This window comes from Chaetodon trifascialis, chromosome 13, assembly GCF_039877785.1.
Source record: "Chaetodon trifascialis isolate fChaTrf1 chromosome 13, fChaTrf1.hap1, whole genome shotgun sequence".
In the NCBI taxonomy this organism is placed as follows: domain Eukaryota; kingdom Metazoa; phylum Chordata; class Actinopteri; order Chaetodontiformes; family Chaetodontidae; genus Chaetodon; species Chaetodon trifascialis.
Window position 1 is genome coordinate 17418117 of NC_092068.1, and position 21021 is coordinate 17439137.

General features: G+C 41.4%; 2 protein-coding genes across 3 annotated transcripts in view; one reads left to right on the top strand and one right to left on the bottom strand.

The window, feature by feature from the left end:
* Positions 1–640: 640 nt before the first annotated feature.
* Positions 641–21021, top strand: part of sh3pxd2ab (SH3 and PX domains 2Ab) — a 56430-nt gene continuing 36049 nt past the window's right edge. The window contains exons 1-5 of one of the 2 annotated variants that reach the window (XM_070977704.1): positions 641–970; positions 9500–9580; positions 15460–15535; positions 16780–16856; positions 17765–17856. In XM_070977704.1, coding sequence (XP_070833805.1) covers positions 899–970; positions 9500–9580; positions 15460–15535; positions 16780–16856; positions 17765–17856 — 398 coding nt within the window. In that variant the 5' untranslated portion in view covers positions 641–898. The remainder of the gene's footprint in view (positions 971–9499; positions 9581–15459; positions 15536–16779; positions 16857–17764; positions 17857–21021) is intronic. The other variant, XM_070977703.1, reaches the window with a different exon arrangement.
* Positions 3023–6885, bottom strand: LOC139341501 (N-acetyllactosaminide beta-1,3-N-acetylglucosaminyltransferase 3-like). Its single transcript, XM_070978056.1, has 2 exons — positions 6838–6885; positions 3023–4184 (listed from the first exon to the last, which is right to left on the bottom strand). Exons 1-2 carry the CDS (start codon positions 6843–6845, stop codon positions 3023–3025), a joined length of 1170 nt encoding a protein of 389 aa, XP_070834157.1. The 5' UTR covers positions 6846–6885.

Sequence of the window (21021 nt, forward strand, 5' to 3'; positions counted from 1 at the left end):
GTGGATCCACTTTTTGTGTTGTGCAGCGCCCCCGTGTGGCAAGATTAACTCAACGTTATTCAGCTCCTTGCTCAGGCCTCAAACTTTTCTGCCGTGGGCGTAGTGTTTAGCTCGCATATTATGTGACTGGCGGCTATACAGACATAAAGTGGTATCTTTCCGCGCAGCTGTTCGTGTTTAAGCATGCAAGGTGTTTTCTTTACTTTAAAAGTGCAACAAGTACATCCAGAGGACGATTTAGTTCAGTTTACTGTCACAAATATGTAGCTGTTCAAACCTTTAGATATCAGTTATTTTTAACACTATGCTTTCATTCGACTGATGTGTATTTAGAAAATTAAATAAATTAACAAAAGCTACCCCCCCCCCCTTTTTTTTTTAGGTAGAATGTGCTTTTCATCATATAGGCAAACTTTCCTCCAAACTCTCAGTGGTTTTCAGTTAAGGAGATCGGTCTACTGTTACACATGAGAAAGAAGAAAGAGGTCCCGAACAGCCTGACTTCACTTCTTCAAAGGGGCCCGTACAGTGTGTCCAGCCAGCCGACGCAGGACGCCCCCCCCCCCCGCATATTGATTTGCACTGCCCTCCTGTCCAGAGGCCAGCCCCTCTGGAGGGAGGAGAACACGGATTAAACGCTACTTTTACTGCGATGTCATGTTTCACAAGCAGCTCAGAAACTACGGGATCGCCTGACACCATCCTTTCATGGATGCTCCGAAGCTTCAGTGCGGACAGGCTTTTTCCTCCCTTTTCACCAACTTTGCTTTTCACACCAGAGTGCTCTAAAAGCGCTCCCCTTCGCGTTTTTGATGCTCTGTATCGTTTTCATGGCTGAGCATCTTCTTTTGTAGCGTTTAGAGTGTCTCTGGGTGCAGATCCTACTTGGTTTATCAACATGCAGCTCCGGACGCTCCTTGACGTTAATGTCGTGGACGTGCAGAAGAGAAGGAATCCGTCCAAACATTATGTAAGTAGGCTCATTGTTCTGTGTTTCCCTTGTCATGTTGTTGAGGTATTTGACTTCACAAATGTAGCTTTGCATTTCATCTGTTGAAAGTTTAGCCATGCTTGGAGCTCTAAGGATGGCAGCGTCGGTCCAGCGTTGAAATATCGGTGTGACACAATATGTGATGTTGTACAGGCATGGTGTTCAGAGGATGGGTCCCCGTGACCTTGGTGTCCCTCTGAATTTTCCTCTTGTGCCATCGTTGGGTTCACGTTTGAGGCTTCTGAGTGAAATCTGAATGGATGGACATTTGACCAGGGCCGGATTGAGTGATTCGGGGGTCCTGAGGCAAACGCCCTCATGCTTTACCTTTCACCCTTCCTCTAAGTGGGAATGTTGGTATTGGCAGTGGTGGAAGTACTCAAAACTTTTATTTTTTCCTGAGGTAAAACTATTCACTATTAATATCAACATTAATACAACACAGTTGAAGTCCTGCATTCCAATTTTTTGCTTAAAGTGGAGCAAGAAAGAGGCATTATCAGCCCAGTGTTTACTTCACATGGAGCTTTTCATTCTTTTATGATGCTGGATAGTTTAATGAATGATAATGCGTCACATTTTAATTATTACTTTTCTGAATAAATGTAGCAGTACAGTTTTCTTCTGAAATAGAAGTTCACAGAACTTAAGTAGTATTCAGTTGAGTTGCATATTTGCCTCTTGTAAGTTATTTTGGGGTAAAATAAGTTAGAATAGTGCCATAATTCAATATTTTTAAATTAAATATTGTACTAAATCTATAGCTGTTTGGGGCCCTTTTAGTTGGGGGCCCCTGGACAGTTGCTTTGCTTGCCTATGGTAAAGTCTGCCCCTGCACAGACACGGTACCTACATTTTATGGTGTGTTGCCAGATCAAACTAACCGTTTTCAGCCCAATCACAGCTTAAAGCCCATCCATTTCAATAAAACCAGCCCAAACAAACAAAGCTTAATTTCTGCTTCAAATATCCACAGATCAAATGTTATATGAATATTTAAACAGGCTATCACAGCCCACAAAGATGCAGTCAGATTACCAAATACACTAACCGCATAAGGCACCTCTGGCGTACAGTGATAACAAAGTGATCAAATACTGCCATGAAATGTGAGCCACAAAAAACTCCAAAATGCACCTTATGTAAAAACTGCAGGATGGCTCTTGCACGCATGCACACACAAAGTCACAGCACAAAGCACCGCAGTGCTTAAGGACAGCCTCACAGAGCTGCTAGCATATACTACCTTTATACTTTTAAGACCGCCTGAAATCACACATTCATCCATTAGTGCAGTCAGAAATATTGTCAATGTGTTTTTAAAGTTTATTGCCAGTAGATTTTTATAATTAAAAGGAAGAAAAAGGTCTTCGGGGAAATATCAGAAGTGCTCCCTTTGGCAGCTGGAGGGGTGTGTCTTTGTTTGACTGACAGCGGCTGTCAAGCTGAGCCCTGACAGAAGGAATAAGAATAAACTTGGGCTGTAGCTAACAACCCTGCAGTGGGAGTGAAGAGTACGGCCCCATCAACATCCAGACAAGCCGCAGGGATAATTGCAGGTGCATTTAAATGCTGTTTGGCGGAGCCCTAACAAAATCTAGAATATAAATTTCTCCCTTCTGGTTTCTCATTATTTTCTCAATGGATAACACAGGAGATGCGATTCACAGAGCAGATATGTACAGTGTACTGTAGCAAAAAACAACAACTAAATTGATTTTCAGTTAGATGGAAAGTCTTGTTGCAGATCTATACCAGTTGCAGTTACAACTAGGTTTGCAATGGTACACTTTTAAATCAATGATTAGCATACCATAAACATTTGCTTATCTATGGTATTGAATTCTCCTGTAAAAAAAACAAAAAATGAATCTGTGTGAAGTAGGTCTTTATTAGTAATAATGCTAATTATTATAACTGTCTAATATCATATACCATGACACTGTGAAAACTTGATATTTTTGGAGACAGTTATGGTACAGGTCAACGGTTATGGTATGAATTTCATCCCTTTAGTGCTGGAAAGCTCTTTTACCACCTGTAAATGGCAGTTTCAGTTTCCTTTGAGTTACTACATTTCAGATCAGGCTCGTGTATTCTATGCCACATAACATATATGTCGGCCGGAAGGAGTCTGTGTACCACTAGGTGTTCTTTAAAATAGCATGGGTCATATTTATCTAGTTTTTTGGAGGGAATGTACCATCCTAGTGTCCTCATGCCCATGTGAGAGGCAGGTGGGAGCCCTGCTTTGGCCAGACACATCCCTATGTAAACATCATCAATAGGAATAACAGGAATGGACTGGGACATTTTGAGTATGACCAAAGCTGTGGAAACAGACATGAGCAAGCCTCCACCACCACAGTAGGGAGGATAGGATTGTGAATCATCCACCTGTAATGGAATAAAGTACTTGCTCTCTGACGATCTAATGGGACTTGCGTTCGTGATCAGATGCCCAGTGAAGAGATGCTTGCTTCCATTATTATCCTTGAGGCCTTGGAGATACTCAACCATGTTGTCTGTGTGGGCAAAGACATCGTCATCGCCATTGAGCAGGAAACGAGCATTTGGACAGTTTATTTCCAGCCATTCATGGAAGAGAATCTGCTTCAAGGTGAGGTTGAAGAGTGACTCTTGAAAGTCCCATTGGAGAATGTCATTGTACTGACGCTGCTCCAGTTTGAGGAGTTTGTTCAGTCTCTCTTTCTCGAAACCGTTCTCCATCGTTCCTGAGATGAAGATCCTTCGAATCCACACGCCCTTGTACAACCTCTCTTTAGCCCAGGTTTTGCGCAGCACCTCTCGGCGGTTGTAGTTCACAGGGGAGCTTTTAATGACCAGCAGAAGGAAGACGTCTGCAGATTCATGAGCTCCTCCACATTTGTCAGGTGTGTCCAGTAGCATGGGGAAATGGCGACAGTGACGATAGTAGAGAAAGTCTTGAATCATTCTGGAGAAAGAGCTGAAGTCTGAGCTGTTGGCAGCAGTCAAATTCGGTTCACATCTAGGCCAGGAGTACACAGAAAAGCTGTTTTTTGTGGGTGCCCTTTCACTGCCATTGTTTTTCACATTTTCTTGGAGAGGACTGGCTTTGCGGTCTGTTAAATTTTTACAGAGATAAACAACCACAAGGAGAACCCCGAACAGCAAGGGAGTTGTTGTTCTGATGGTTCTTGTCTTTGAAACCCTGCAGTGAAAAATCAAAGAGTCGTCTCATCAAATTACAGGTCCAGTGTTAAGGCAGACATGGAATAGAATATAAATAACCGTGTTTTCATCAGTGTATAATCACCTGAAACTAAGAATGCAGTTTTGGTTTGCTTAGAACAAACCCTTCATATCTACTTATGGAGTCCGAGGTCATTCAAGAGGAATGGAGTCCTCCATGTTGCAATGCTATGTTTTAAACCAAACAGTGCTTCTAAAGAGAGCCTTTTGAGGTTTTATGTTGCCTGAAGGCCACTGCAGGTTCTCATACATGCTTGGAAAGGGTGAGGCAAGGGGTATTCACCATTAGATGCTACTAAATCCTGCACACTGGTGTTTTTGGATAAACATTTCTGCTGCTTTAATGGGTGTGTTGCATTTTACTGCTGTAGATGTTTAAGGTTGAGCTAATTTTAACTACTCTATATACTGTTGGATAGTTTAATCTACACCAATGCATCATATTGTATAAAATCATCATGCTGTAGTGTTGCTTTCTTGTGAGAACCACCTATTTCACCACACCACACAAATCACACGAAAGCTTTTCATGAGCTCAGAGAGACAGCTCTGTTTTCAGCCTTGTGACGATGCATTTTCTAGCTGAGCCAAGAGAGTTTTTAATAGTTTATTTAGCTTAAGACGTAGGAGAATTTTTCAACCCATAAAGGAACACTTAATCCTTCAGTTAATCAAAAGTTGTAATCTGAAAAGTAACTAGTAAATAAAGCTGTCAGACAAATGTAGTCAAGTAAAAAGTGCAGTATTTACCTCTGAGATAGTAGTGGAGCAAAAGTATAACATTTCATAAAATGGAAATAGTCAAATATAGTACATCAAATTTGTACAAGTGCAGTACTCGAATAAATGTTCTTTGTTACATCCCACCAGACAACAGTGTACTTTGACTACGTTTTAGCAGATGTGCAGCCGTTGCTGCTCATTAAGAAAACACAGTTGAAAGAATGTGAACTACCTCATTTTAATCTGTGCAAACTTGACTTTGAGCTCGCTCTTGTGACATGTGAACTTACGCAACATTGACAGTCTTTGTTAAGGTATGGACACACTACAGTTCATTTTAAACCTCAACAATATAGCAGGATTTCATGGTTAATGGTTATTTCCAATGCACAAGAAAATACAAATGAACACCCCCATCTGGGAACCAGACACTGCTATTGAACCGATTTCAAGCTGTTGTGGAGCTATGTGCCTTTTTAAAAAATTATATGACACATTTTCATTATTATTTCTTTGTCTATTTTCTAGAACATTGGCTTCTAAAATGACCCTTGGACATTTTCTGATCCCATACCATCACAAATGTCTGAACCTGAAATAATTCACAATATTAGTTACCTGAAAAGTATTAGTTTGTGATTAAAATGGTCTAAAAAGCTTCTTGGCTCAGATTTTGTCCTTACTTGCTCCTGACAGACAACAGTCATTTTTTCATCGGCTATAAGAAACATCTACAAACAGTGAAATGCCTGAACAAAAGAAATCCAACTAAATTTCTTCTTCCTCTTTTCATGAGACAAACAACAACACTTCACATCGCAGCCCACATCTGAGGGAAGCACCACTTTAGTGTGGCAGAGGGCTGAAATGGAGAAAAGAGCACTTAAACTGGCTTATTTATCTTAATTTATCTTTACGATTTATTTTTATATTCCCTTTTCCCAAACAAAGGACTATCCTAAGACATATGAGTAAGTAAATTTGTAGTCATAATTGAATATTTTCTTCATCTGCTTGATAAATATGCTGAATTTGAATACAAGGAATGATAATTTTCAAATCAAGTAATGGTGTGAGGAATGTATGCTGGTAGGATGCAGAATATTTTCAAAAATATAGTATAAATAAAGTAATATTTAAAAAAAAGTCTGAATATATAAAAGAATGTCTACCTCTTAATAGCCCATATCATAATTCCACTGCCTGTGAAAGTATGCTCTGGTTTCATGTAAAACAAGTTATTCAAAGTGTCTTCTGCATTGTTATTTAATGACACCTCACCTGAATACTGTGCAGTGTTTGTGCATCTGGGTGCGAAGAATCAGATGGCAACCAGCTAAATGCTGACAATGCTGACAGAATGTTTGCGAAACGTGACGATGGTTAACTCAAGCATTTAGTTTGAGGGAAAAAAAATGATACAACCTGTTTGTTCAGATGTTTTGTGAAACATCCCACCTTACAGGTTGTTCTTTAAGTGACACAGAAGAATTATTGTTCTCTGGATCACATCACTTTCTTTTTAAGACAATGGTTGTTATTATAAAGTAGTTGTCACCACAGTATGTTACTGTGACAGTAAGAAATAAAAAGAACTTCCTCCTCTCAGGAAAACACAAAATTAGCTAGTATTACCTGTTACCTGCAAAATTTGAAAGAAAATTTGTTTTCCTTCAGCTTTTTAAAGTAAGCATCAAAAACCATAAAAATCAAAATTTGAGCACTAAATTCCAAAAAAAAACATTAATTAGAAGAAGAAGAAATACAGACCCAAATCTCAGCTCACTTCTTTCCAAGTTAACTCAATTTATATATAAGAATAATTTAATCAGTTTTGTAGACAAATGTAAATCCACAGAAATACCAAAACTTCATTCAGCAATAATTACCTGAACATATTAGTAGATCAGTGTGACCATGTGGCGAATATCCCTTTGATAGTCAGTAGTCAGTGTGTATGGGTTACTTGGGTGGTTATGGCAAAGATTATGTTGGGCACATATCTCCCCACCCCTCTGAGTTTAGCCAATCGGACAGCTTCTATTCTTTATTCAGGTAGTTTCTCATGATTGGCCAAGATTAAAACAGGTGGAACTTGCTGGAGGAAAACCCATGCTGACACGTGTAAAAGTCATGCCAGGCAAGCCAAACACAGTCACTGCTCTGCTCTGCACCCTGCTGGTTACAGGCCAACCCTCCTGTGTCAGGGCTCCCTGCGTCTTTTGGCTCGACTGGGGCTCTTTATCAGTCGACCATCCAACCAGTCAGTGACAAACCATAAGCTCACTCACTCACTGACTCACTCCATCTTGTAGCCGAAGACTCTGACCTGCTGATGGTCAGAGGATCAGCAAAGTTATACAGTTTATGTTGTGGAGGACATGAATGTGTGTACTAAAGGTCATGGCAATCCATCCAATAGTTGTTGAGATATTTCAGTCTTGACCAGTGCATGGCTAAGAAGAATTTGGTGCCATTGCTAGCAGTGTTGCTCAGTGGATGGCAGTGTTGGTCAGTTGGTTTACCACTTTGGTCCAGACCAACAGTTTTCAACACAGTTGGATGGATTGCCTTGATTTCTTTTTACAGACATTCGTGGTATCCAGAGGTTGAATCCTAGTGACTTTGTTGAACCTCTGGCTTTTCCTCTGGCGCCATTGTCAGGTCAAAATACATTGATTTATGAGTAAATACCTGCAAATTGAATGACCTTCCCATCTTCCTCAGCTGCATTTTGCATTCTGCATTCCTAAGATTAGCATGTAGCACTGCTAGCATGGCTATAGACCTCTAGTGATGTTTCACGTCGAGGTCTGGTCTTGGTGTCGTCTTACTGACTTGAGTAATCAAATCCGATGTGCCACGGGACATAGCTCAGCGGGACTGCAAAAATCAATTAGTCCATCAGGTACAATTGGATTAATTAACCTGAGAGTTAAGATCAATTGCATCATCCATCTCCTGCTGAGGGACACTCCCTGTGGCCTCTAAAGACAGGGCACAGACTTTCCCTTGGGATGGGAGCCGGAGGTGAGGGTTGACTGGGAAGTCCCCACGAGGGAAGAAGAGGGAGAAAAAAAAATAAAATCTCATTATCTATGAGCTAAGCAACTGAAAATGCTTATCCGGTTTGAGAGAGGAAAGAAGCAACCCTTTGTCTTTTGTCCCCACTGAAGTGTGACTTCCTTCCAGGGACTTGTGGCACTGGAGCCGGATGCAGCATGGCAACTGATCCTTGTTTACATACATTGCTAAAGGATAATTTCAGGAGAGATAAGATTCAATAAGGGGTCCAGTTTGTTCACTTTACTGCATGAACACCCTTATACAGAGTTTAATATGTGTAGTAAAAATGTGCTCTGCTACTTTATATGACCATCAGTCTAGTGATTTAGTGCAGCTGGGCCCGCGCAGAAATGTGCACTAATTTGTGGTGTTTGCTTGTCCTAAATCTGCTGTAAAGAATGTAATCCTTTCGCATTAAATACCAGTAGGCTCCAGATCAATAATGTCGGTTGCATCCACCACAATCAATTCCCAACATGGCTTTAAATCTTATATAAAAAATTCCACATTAATTAACTCATGCCAATGTGTTAATCTCAGATTGTTTCCCTCTTGTGTAAGTTGTATTGTCATGTTCAAACATAAGTGTGGTCGGTGGTTCTCTTGGGATGTATCTTGACCTCACACTCCCTCCCTTTGAGCCATGTTGTTGCCTAAATCCAGAGTGTTTGGTCATGCTGTCTGTATCTAATTAGCAAGCTGCTGGAGGACTTGTTCCGCCTCGCTGCACACTTTTTCCTTAATGAACTGTGTGCAGAATGAAGACGACATTTCAAACTGGTGCCCTTGCAGATTGTCACCATATGTGTAGATGCTGCTTTTGTAAACATTCTGTGCCATGCGCTTAGATGGAAATGCAGTAGGTGCGGCCATCTGTTTCCAAACCTCAGGACGTGCACAGTTGTTTGTTGTCCCTTTAACGTTGAGGCAAATAGAAATTTATTTTCAGAAAACAACTGGCAACAGTGTTTTGTTCAGTTCATGACTGATGTCTGACAAGGAAATTGTATTCCTATTTGAGTTACTGTATTGTGAGTAAACACTTTCCTGTCATTATTCCTGGTGATAGATAGAAGTGCTGAACACTGTTGGCAGTATCATTTGTTTCCTCGGATAGTGGATTCAGGTGCACTTTGTAAAAGTAAAATGTCATTAGTTATACAAGTCCCTGAAATGGAACTTTTGTTATCAGCACTGTAGAATAATAAGTAAAATTGAGGCTTAACACAGATGTATTTCATTCTAAATGTTTTTATGACATAATACTTGAGATCTATTGGCCCTGTCATTGACCCCTGATAGCTTTCCAATGTGTGATGGAAACAAATGAACTTAATGAGTTTATCTGACCTGTGACGACCTCTTGAAGTTAAGTCAGGAGGGAATGCACTTTGTGTCATTAGGGCCAGTCAGGCTGAAGCGGTGCCGTGTTGTCTTTGCTCCTAATGGACCTCTCTTTGTTTGTGTTTGTCTTTTTCTCACTAGGTGTACCTCATCAACGTCACGTACTCAGACTCCACTTCCCATGTCATCTACAGGAGATACAGCAAGTTCTTTGACCTACAGGTATGTTGTACTGACAAATAAACTCCCACAGACACTTAACACACGAGCAGTTCTAAACCTTTAAACTGTATTTCGAGAATGTCCTCTTGATTTTAAACTCTGTGAGGTCAATTTGACCTTTCCGTCCCACCTTTCTGCTCAGCTGCTGGACCGCAGTGTGCTTAGTGAAAGGTCTCATTTAAGACTGCTGGTGGAGCCTGCTTGGAAGAAGGGAAATGGGGGAAATCCAGTCAGCAGATGCAGGAAGAAAACATGACCTCAGCCAGAATGCAGAATACAGCATGGGGCAAAGTTATGCCTCGGGATTCTTTTGAGGGATCCAGTAGCCTACAGTGAAATGTCTGCATTTCCTAACATTGGCTCAGGTTTATATTTTAACAAAGCACGGCTGAATTGGCTGATCTATGCTTTGTTTGTTAGTAGGGCAAAAACATTATTTTGGTCAATAATGAGATCACGATTTCTCATTGACTTTAGAAACATCATGCATTTATTGAAGTTTCAATTTGATTCAACTGGAAAACAAACAAAAAAAATAATATAATGACTTTTTTGATATGTGGTATGTTTATAATGTTGCTTTCATTTGGTCTATAAAATGAGAGAATGATGGTTGAAATGCGATGCTCTCGTCCTTTTTCGCCACTCCCAGCACCGATACTGTACCAGCATGGATAGATGCGTATCAAAAACAAGCAGCAGCTGGCTTGACAAGTTATTCTGAAACAGTGGCTCGCTTGACCGCAGTGAGCAAAACTAAACATGCCACAGCCAGGCCGAGAGTGACTTTGGACTTTTAGGGAGGAAGTGCACTACTGTAAAGGAAAGGCGAGCAGTAGATTTATAACACAAGACAAAGCCAGAGCATCATTGCGAAATGGAATGCATCAGAATAAATCATTTTATCTGAATTATCTTGTTTTCTGAATTGCTGGAAGCCAAAATTGTGATTTAAAACAAAATTTGATTAATCGCCCAGCCCTGTTTGTTAGAAACATCTAAGTAGCCTAAGCAACAGTGTGAGCGGTTTAAGCCTAAATTATTGCAGACCCTACCGAGCATTTTACTTGTAGAAGACCATCTCTGACTCGTCTCAGATAACTCTCTGCCAGACTGCACTCTGCAGCGCTGTGGCTTTGGTGGGCTGGCTGTGTCGAAGGCAGCAGAGGAAACCCTTTGTTCTCCGGTCTCTTGCTAATAGCCAGGAAAATTTTCTGCCCTGGTCTGTTTGATGGAAACAGAGCTTCTCTCCTGTCTCTGTAAACATTAGTCTTGTCCATAGATCCCTGCTGCCTGGGTGTGTTTGCCTGGCCACGGTAATCTGTGAAGAACAACAGTCTGCAGCTGTTCATACAAAATGGGTGGGAATAGTGTGTTTTATTTGTCCTTATATGAACATAGGCATATAGGTGAAAGATGAAGTGCCTTGAGTGAAGCACACTGGCACTTGCAGATAATCTATGACTTGTATTGGATTGACCAGTTGTAAAATCACAAGGTGAGGTGCATAAAACATCCACTGTTCTAAAAAATACTGTATGAATTCAAACAATTGTTTTTTTAGAATTCAACTCATACTGTAGTTTAGATGTAGTTTAGGTAATGCAAGGAGCAATCCCAGAGTGCATTGGAAAAAATAAGGAGGAAGTGGTGGTCAGGAAAGGGTTTGGGGTAATGCACAGTTTTGACTGCAGGGAAGATGCTTTCCCTTGGAAGTTTAGATAAGACAGCCATTTAACTGCTACATGTCTCCTCCTGGTTTCAATAATGTGAGCATGACAGTCACTTTTGCAACGCCTGTGTTAAAATATTTGTCTTTTCTCCAGGCAGAAACTGAGCTTTTGTTTGCATGTCAGCCAAACGACACCTACGGTCTTTGCCCATCTCTTTGCAGTTCTCTGTCTTTGCAGCACAATTGCATGTTTTATGTTCACTGAAAGCTGACAGGGAAAAAAATGCATTTGACAATCTTGGCCCTTGACAAAATGTGACCATGATCTCATCTGATAACAATTAATTCAGAATACAGAAAAGCCAAGTAAGGTCACAGAACAAGAAACGCCTTTCACGCAGTGAGCGATCATTCATATCATGTCCAACAGAAGTCAGCAGCGTGCAGCTGGTCATATAAAACCCCTTCTCAACAACAGGCGGCTTTGCTGTTTGTCTTTTAAGGATGAAGCATCCATTTTCATTGCCAAATGGATATCCAAAAGTGCACTTGCTGATAATGTTTCAAACCTCTCTAGTGCACTAAACATAACTCATAACTGCTCCTCGGGGAAGCAATTATCATAAATTATTAGGATCCTGTCTCTGTTTTATCTGATTCCTTCCTATCGTCTTTTCTGCTGACCTAAACTGAAGTGTGCTCTTTTTAAGTTAAGCGCACTGATTCCTCGGAGACATTTGTATTCATGCTGAGTGCTGCTGAACCTGAAGTCCACCAAATGCTGTTTCTGGTGTTGAAGGGAAATGTTTCTGACCCGCGCATGTTTGACGTGAGCAGAATTGGTCAGTGTGTCAAACAGAGTTTACTGTCAAGAGGGAGGCTAGTGAGGTCTCCCACCTCCACACCCTTCAACCACAGAACACATGGGTCACAGCATTCCACAGGGGGATTGTGGAGTGTGCAAGCTGGCCTGGTTTCCTTTTGGACAGAAACTTCCCCAAAAACCCCTTAGTCGTCATTATTTTTGGATTGGGGATTTGGACCTGGGTCAGCTCTACTCTGTCTGCATTATAATGTGGCTGGCCTACATTCCCAACATAAGATTGTAAAAAAAAACCCCAAAAAAACCTCTTGTTAAACCTGGGCTTCTTTGCAGGCGCTATGAAGGAAGACAAACTAATGATGGAGACGTTAAAGTTAAAGATTATTGAAAATATGTCCGTTCATGTTGGACTTTTTGTTTTTCAAAAAGGCTCAAAATTGATGCAGAAGACCAAAAGATATCTTTTTTTTTTTATCCCTCATGCTATTCCTTTTCAAAACCTGGTGCCTACATTACCCACAATGCAACAGAGCCGCCGACAGTTAGGTCTGAGATTCGGTCTGTTGTGCTAGCAGCAGCTGATGAAGCCTCGAGCCAGTCTCGAGCAGAGATGAGGAGCAGGCTGCAGAGGTCTGGTAAGCTCCCTTCCCTCTAACTTCATTTCATTTTCAGACTTTTCTCACCGTAGCCTTCAGCCCCAACTGACAGCGCCTCGTGACATCACTTTAGGCAATTTAGACTTAGATTTAGACTTTGTGGAGCTCCCTCTGGAGCCAGAAAAAGCTTTACACAGCTTTTTTTCAACTATGTAATAGACCTGTAAACAAACTTTGATGTGTACCATCAGTGGGGTTTCCTCTCTGAATGAATAGACGGATTCTAGTCAAATGAACCGGTGGGCTGCAGAGAAGAGCAGCCCAAAACACTTATCACTGTTGTAGCAATCTGCTTCAGTACCAGAGGAGACATAAGATGTGAGTTTACATTACTCGTTTCTGACAATGCAGCTTTTGTAACAGCATTGCCTACAAAATTTGAGTCCAAGTCAATCTCAGACATTTTGTGACCAAGAGGGCTGTTGCATCGTAATCTCTCTGCAGTAAACAACTGTCAAGCAGATGTCACAACACAAGCCAGAGATGGGATCAGATTGTTTTCCCACTCAAACATTCCTCCAAACTCCCCCTGTCTCCTCTCAGAGCAGTTTCTTTGTCTTCTGCTCAGTGCAGTGTCTCTTTGTCCGTTCCTCCCCTCCCCACTCCTGCGAGTGCAATTAAGTTTAAATGCTTCAAATGATTATCATTACAGTGCACAGAAGCTGTTTGGGTGTCTCCTGTCACCGTAAGTCATGTCCACAATGTTATGATGCCAAAATAGAGATTTATGTGATGATCGAGCATTTCTTTCTTTCTCTGGCGTTCGTTCTCAACGCTGATTATCGAGCGTGGAAAAAGACCCAGGGAAACGTGATTACATCACAGCACCTGTTGCTACATGTTCATTTTCCCAGTGGGAACACTTGGCTGACTGTGCAGCTTAACAGACCCAAGTATCTTCTGCAGAGTTTTGGAAAAAAGTATAGAATAAACACAACCTCCCGAGTCCCCGAAGCTGCTGAATTGAAGGTATATGAAATGTGAGAAATGTTTTCTCTCAGAGTTTTGTTCCAAGTTGTTCGGCTGTTGCCATAGGAACGGCGTTTCACACCTGTGCTGTGGGGCTGTGAGTCTATCCAGGCAGGTCCCCTGGGTGGTGATGTCATCATCGCTTCTGGATGTGGAGCCTCTGTCGGCCGAGCTGGTTTCTGAAGGTGCTGAGTGAACACTCCCATCTTAGAGGGAGTGCACGGCTCCATCCAGCTGGGAGGCTGATAACATGATGAGTGTGCAGCTTAGTGTGTCAGACAAACAGAACAGTTGCCAATGCACTGTTACAGAAACTGGGATTTTTGGAAATTACAGCCCTTTGCTGTAAAACTGTATTATTGCCAGAGTATTTTAAAGAAAAACAATGGGTTGTATATATATTTAATGTCTTGCAGTTTTAGGAGCATAAAATTCTGTGTGCTGTGCATGTTTAAGTGCAGGTGTGGTTAACCAGGCCTGTTCTTTCCACTCAGCCCTTTTTACTTTGCCCTTGAACCACAATAATGATGGTTGTCCTCTTCAAAAGAAACCATTTCTTGTTAGCTGTCTATATTTTCGAGGAGGGGAGAAATGACACGCCCTGAGAGAAATTTTGAGATTCAGCAAAGGCAGCAGATGGGTGCAGAAAAGGAAGAACCACAAGAGGAGAAACCAAACCAACGCGTACTGGAGAGGTCCCACAAACAACTCCTGCAGGCCCAGACAGAGTGGGTCCGACATTACCCTCCAAGTCTGATTCTGTTTGTCCACCTGGTTGTTTTTGGCTTGGTTTAGACCAAGACTGGTCTCCCAGTCTCCTCCTCCCAGCTGAGTGTGCTTCAGTTTGACGCTCACGGTCTTTGCCATTTCACAAAGCACATCTGGAACAAGGCAAGGCAGAACCAACAAAGGCGGGGCCACATCTGGATTTTGAGCTCGCCGTTACTGTAGGATGCTCTCATGTTCGTTCACGGTATTGCCGTGATTTATGCAGAGGGGGAATGAGAAACTTGTCCTTGATACAGACACATTTGCAATGCATATTTTTCAACACTCCACAAAACATGCTCATACATCAACGAGGCAAGTGTTCTTTGCACACATGGGACGGATGCGCACATATAAGTATCTGAGCAGACACATACTGAAACAGTTACAAACTGCTGCACTTAGAGGGAAATAGTTGTATGCTGTCACCATGAAAGACTTGACACAGTATCTGTTGTCTATGTCTGTTCCTCTCCGGATCTCTCAATACATGGATCCTGTAAACGGTCTGCAGTATCAAGTGTTAACATCAAAGTGTTAATTATCTCCTCTCACGTCTTTTCCAGCTCCTTAAGCGGAACTTGCTTTGATTTTTTTTGTTTTTCAGTGAGTGTGGGTGATGTAACCTTGTCTGCTGCCCCAGAGATCAAAGTGAAACTGCTTGTAGTTGCACGACACAGTAGCTTTTCAGATCATATGTAATTACACCCCTCGTTGAACTCATGTACCATAACAAGGAGGTTGACTGTTCCAGGAGAGCTTGCAATCTCCTTTTATTGGTTCTATTCTCATCTCAGATTCCTCCACTTTTTCCTGATCATCTTGTGGTAGATAAAAGACAGTTCATGTGGTTTAGCCCTCAGTTACAAGATAATGACCCCTTCCATTTACATACCTTCTATATATTGGCATTTATTTTTATCGTGCCAGTCAAAAAGGCATGTTTTTGCTGCCCAGCTCATGTTTGTGTTGCTCTCCCTCACTTTTGCAGATGCGAATCCTCGACAAATTCCCCATTGAAGGAGGACAGAAGGACCCCAAAAAGAGGATTATTCCTTTTTTACCAGGTGACAAATACAATACATCACACAGACAGCTGTCAACATCAGTTTTAGATTTATCCGAGAGAGTGCTCCAAGTGCAAGCTAAGGAAACGCCTTCAGACATTTCCATGCACAACTGATGTTTGTTAGCACTCCTACATGCTCCATAGCATTGCCTACCACATTTCATTGTTTTATTAACTGCCATACTCCACCCAGGCCAAATCAATTTGCGGTCTGCCATGTCAGTAGGAGGCTAGCAGAGAGGGATTTGTCTAATCTGATAAACTCATTGTGGGCCAGAGCAGAGTAGAGCAGTGAAGAGATCCTTTGTTAGACAAGCTGTACTGCTCAAGTCTGCCCAGTGCTGTTTTGATCTCTGTCAGCCCAACATGGTGTGAACTGTATTCCCTCACACACAGCAAACAGCATGCACAGTTTCACTGTTTAGTGGGCTCTTAGTGATGATATTCAGTCTTTTCTGAGTTATAAAGTGAGGATGAATAGAGGGGGAGAGCAACTTTTCACAACTGCTCTCATTGATTTATGGATTAGAGGACCCCTTTGAGGTCTTCAGTTTTTCGAATCAAGCCTGTATTATTAAAGATTTAAGACATGACTTCAATGTAGGTTGTTGTTCTTGTAGTATGTCATGTCAAATGAAGGGAAACACACTTACTTTCTACAGCTGGGTTTCACACTGACAACATATGAAGTAATAATTTGTGATGTGAACAGTATGTATCCCAAGAAGCTGTACTAAATGCTGGTGGTTTTATTAATGTGTTTGTATTACATTACATGATTCCCTCCTTAATATGCATCTAGTATTTCAATAAAACAGATTAATGCATGCAGTATACATATCGACATACACATACATGAAGGAGAGCAGTTTCTGAGCATGAGTAAAATACAGGGAGAGCAAAATCCTGCCAATGGTTTCATCATTTCATTAACAGATGGAAGAAAAAAGGGGGAGTGGGTCCTATGGGCTCCCATTAATCAATCTGTCCCGCTTTTTGTCATTCAGTATAGCATTTACAACCTTGATTTTAACAACTTAACAACTTTAACAACTTGTTCAAACAACATTGAACAAGTTTTCCATATATTCTTCAAAAGTTTACATCCCAGCATCAGTAATGTCTGAATCCATGTGACGGGAGGAAAGGAGTGATCTGTCTTTTCATAATTCATCTGATTATCTGAAATGTGATTTTTTTTTTGGATGTGTATTTGCCGCTGACAGTGCTGTTCTTCCCCAGGTAAAGTCTTGTTTCGCAGAAGTCACATAAGAGACGTCGCCGTCAGACGACTGAAGCACCTGGATAATTACTGCAAAGTAAGACAAAGGCTGTATGTGTCATAGTGTCCTCAGAGGTGTACTTTGAGTCCATAGTGTCAGTTTGTTTACTGTTAACACAATACAACAGTCTCGTCTTTTGGGGCAGTAAAAGTTAAATACTAATTTTTTTATTCATGTGTTGCCTGGAAGAGTACTTTATCTATGTCAGTCCTCTACTCCCTGAACATTTGCTGCAGTATTTCCAAGGCAGGCTTCAACATTTATCTCCCCCCACCAGCCTCAGCAGGAAAGCCACTGCTCTATCTGCACTGGTCATTTCCTGTCACCAATGTAAATAGGCAGCCCATAAAGGAAACAAGGGAAATGGGGGCACACAGGGGTAAAACACAGTCTAAAGAATAAGAATGAATCAGCAGACTTGAAGCGTAGTAGTGTGTGCAGATGGCTACCTAACCCTCTTATATTCAGTAGGTCAGAGACGGGAATGTGGGGCAGGTGCTCTGCCAAGTGTGGCAGCAGTTTTCATTTAAAGGAACTAAATAAGATTTGCAGTGAAGGCAAGAAGCTCAAAGACAACAAAACTAGATTTCTTTTTAATATTTTTCCTGTAAGTCTTTTCTCATTCAAGTGCAGCGAGCTGATGCATCTCATTTTGAATGTGCATGCAGCTGAGACAGGCAGTAGTTACAGTCCATCACCTCTGTGTCTTTTCCTTTGTTTTAACCCTCACTCTGGGCTCAGAGCCTTCTTCCTTCCCCTCCACACCCTCCACATCCCTGCCTGGTCTTCTCATCTGACTGACTGTACAATGACTAAGTGTTATAACCTGGTTACTCACTGCCATTCAAAACAAACTACAGGGCTTTTTCAGAAAATACATGCAATCATTTCAGTTTGTGTTCTTGTTGCAACCAGTAGCTTTCTCCCTCCCTTCTCCCCCGCAGGCTCTGATGAAGCTTCCCTCCCACATTTCCCAAAGTGAGGAGGTCCTTAAGTTCTTTGAGACCAAGTTAGAGGACCTCAACCCTCCCACAGAGTGAGTAACTATCACCGTGTACTTTAGAAATCATAAGCTATCACAGAGCATTAGCATCATCTGTGTTATATGAACTGTTAGATACCAAACAAACCCTCTGGAAGCTACAGCAGCAGACTGTGTGTGTGTGGTTCAGCAGCTGGGACGGATGCCTCTCACCCGCACTGACCCGTCTTGATCCGGAGGCTTTGCTGTGTCTCAGGGTTGATTGATGGATGCTGGTTGAGAGGCACTGTGTTTTATTAATAATGATTTCTGGGAGGTGACACCTGATCCCAAAACGAATGCGTAAGGCTCAGCGGAGTCGTGAGAGTGCAGCTGAGTTCAAGTCTCAGAGCAGATAAAGCTCTCAGGCTAGTCATTTGTCATACTCAGTTCAAAGTGGGAGTGGGAGTAATTACAGACCGGCCGCTACAGTACTTTTTGTTCAAATTCATTTCTTTCAGTCTGATCTGTGCGCAATTGAGGTATGTCTGTGATAGTATTTCTTCCCACTAAGATATGAATGTAAAGTCAGATGTTGCTTGTACACTTCCCAGCACACTCAAGGAGAAGAATGTGGTAGAGTAACCTCTTGAGGGGGCCTTTCCACTACGGCCAGGCCCACCACCTCTAACCCCTGCTGCCCATACATGTTAATCCCACTTCAAAGTGAAATCCTCCTCCAGTCACAGAGACGGTCGAGTGCAGCTTAAACTGAGATGTTGAGATTGTCTAAAAGCCATGCCACCCAAGTGCTGAGTTCACTTGGGTGGCGGTTCATTTGAGAATGACTTGGTGATGTCACTGTCAGAAATAGGAAAAATGACTGTTTACAACCATAAAGTTGTACTTCAGCTTAATTGGGGAGCTATTTTATTACATTTTGTATAAAATAAGCATTGACCTTTTGAGAAGCCTTTTGTTTTTCTGCTAAGGTGATGATGACAAAATCGCAGGCACTGACACACTGTGAGCACAGGCTGTAAAAAGTCTTTTATCCTGTCACTCAAATGTGTGTCTATTACACTGATTAATTATGAGGCCAATCATAGTGGGGACACTTTCTCCACCATGAAATATGATTCAGATCCATTTTACTGGTGTTTCTGCCAGTTGTCAGCCACCATAGGCATGAGCAGTGAGGCCATGTCCTCATCTGCTACTGCCATCTAATGGTGAACACGTGTCACTGCACTGATTAAAGAAGAAAAGAAATGGCTGTGACGTTGCTCCATCACAAGAGGGAGCCATGCAATAGGCTCAAAGTATCACATTACACTGCAACAAGGCTGAGGTTTGGCTTATGTTTGAGCTGATTTGTAGACAGACACACACAAAGTAAATAGTAATTGGCATTTTTAATGGCTTGACTGGCCTTTTTAGATTTGTATTGATCAATGATAATGAATAAATTAATGTTAAATAGCATGTACCTTTGTGAACTTTACAAGAAAGGTACTGTATAATAAATGGTCCTGCTTAGCTGGACAGCAGTGAAATGAGCTGAAAAATAAATATCTTTTGTGATGCCTCGATTGTGGTAGCATCAATATCAAAACGGGATCACTAAATATTTCTCAGACACCTCATCGCCTTAAGTCAGCAAATGAAATTTGCACAAATATGCAATGCTTAAATAACTGGTTTTGAATCTATTTGGCCTGAGAACCTTTGGACCAAAGTGACACTTCCTTCAAATTCAAGTAATGACTGCCTCTTTCAAAGTAGTATCAGACGCCTAAAGGCCAAACACTGTTGAATATTTCACAAGAAAGAGGAACTTTTGAGAAACTTGGAGAGAAATTAAGACAAATAGTCATTATAGTAGAATGTTTTTCATAATCTTACATCCTTGGGTTCGTATCGGCACCTCAAATAACTGATTATGATAAAGCACATGCAGAGAATATTGAATTCTAGTTTAGATTTCCTTTATGATAATGAATGCCACTGGCTGGATATAAAATTAAAACGCTAGGTTTTGGTGATCAATCATTCTCTCAACACTGCAGTGTTAGTTTGACCATTCTGCAGATTTGAAATGGCGACTTTGTGTTATTGCAACAAGCTGCAGTAAGGTGTTTTTAAGGTGATCATCCTTATGATTTTGACATCAGGTAGTTTTAAGGTGTTTTGCTGAGATAATTTGTACCATCAGTGCCAGCCCGTGTTTTTGCGTGTTCACTGAAAAATGTCTTTTAGTGCCCTATCTGCAATGTGACATTGCTTTGTTTCATATTTCTTAGAGTTGTAATAATTATGTTACACTTTATTAATCCCCAAGGGGAAATTTGTCCTCTGCATTTGATCAATCCGAACTATTTAGGAGCAGTGTACAGCCACAGCGCAGCGCCTGTAGACAGTTCTGAGGCCAGCAACCTGGTCAAGGGCAATGGTGCAATCATGAATAATTCAATAATGTGTCTCCACATCAACATTTTACAAATCTTTACAAACCAGCTCATGTTTATTTATTCATCTGTTTGTATTTTGCTGACATGTTGATTGGCCTCTGCCCATATATTCCAGCTCTTAGTTGTACTGGCACTTAAACTTCTTGTTCCTCTGAAGGTCGGTCGGCTTGTGCAGTTGTAGTCTAATAGACTTGAGCTCTAACATTTTGACTGGTGAGTCTGAGCATGTGGAACCCAGCGGGGAGTGCACTGATGCAGCATACAAAAAAAAAAAAAAGAAAGCTTAAGACCTTCGCCTGAGGAAACTACAAGTATCAGTACTTCCTGGACTGTACTCGCTGAGCATACATCCAGTCAGTTCAAGGCCATTGGGCTTGATTTTCTGAATGTTCTAAGTCAGATTCACCAAAGTCCCTGAAGTGCACAAACTCAACGCCCCTAAAATGGCCATATAAGGATCCCTGCTCTGCTGTTTGTGGGCAAGTTTCATTCACATAAATGTCATCAAAAACAAGATTTTAACGCAGCAAAGTCTCAAAACATTGAGGAAATCAGCGAACAAATTTAACAGTGTCAGTAGTGTTGTTCAAGGACAAGAAGCAATTAGAAAACATTAATAACACAGCTGTCAGTGACGTGTCATTCGAGCAACACTGTGCTGTGATAGAATAAAGAGAGAATGGTATCAAATGAAGGTAGATAATAGAAAATGTCTCTCTAAAGCAAAGCAGCCCATGACTAATATAAGAGGCAGTCAAGGGGATATTAG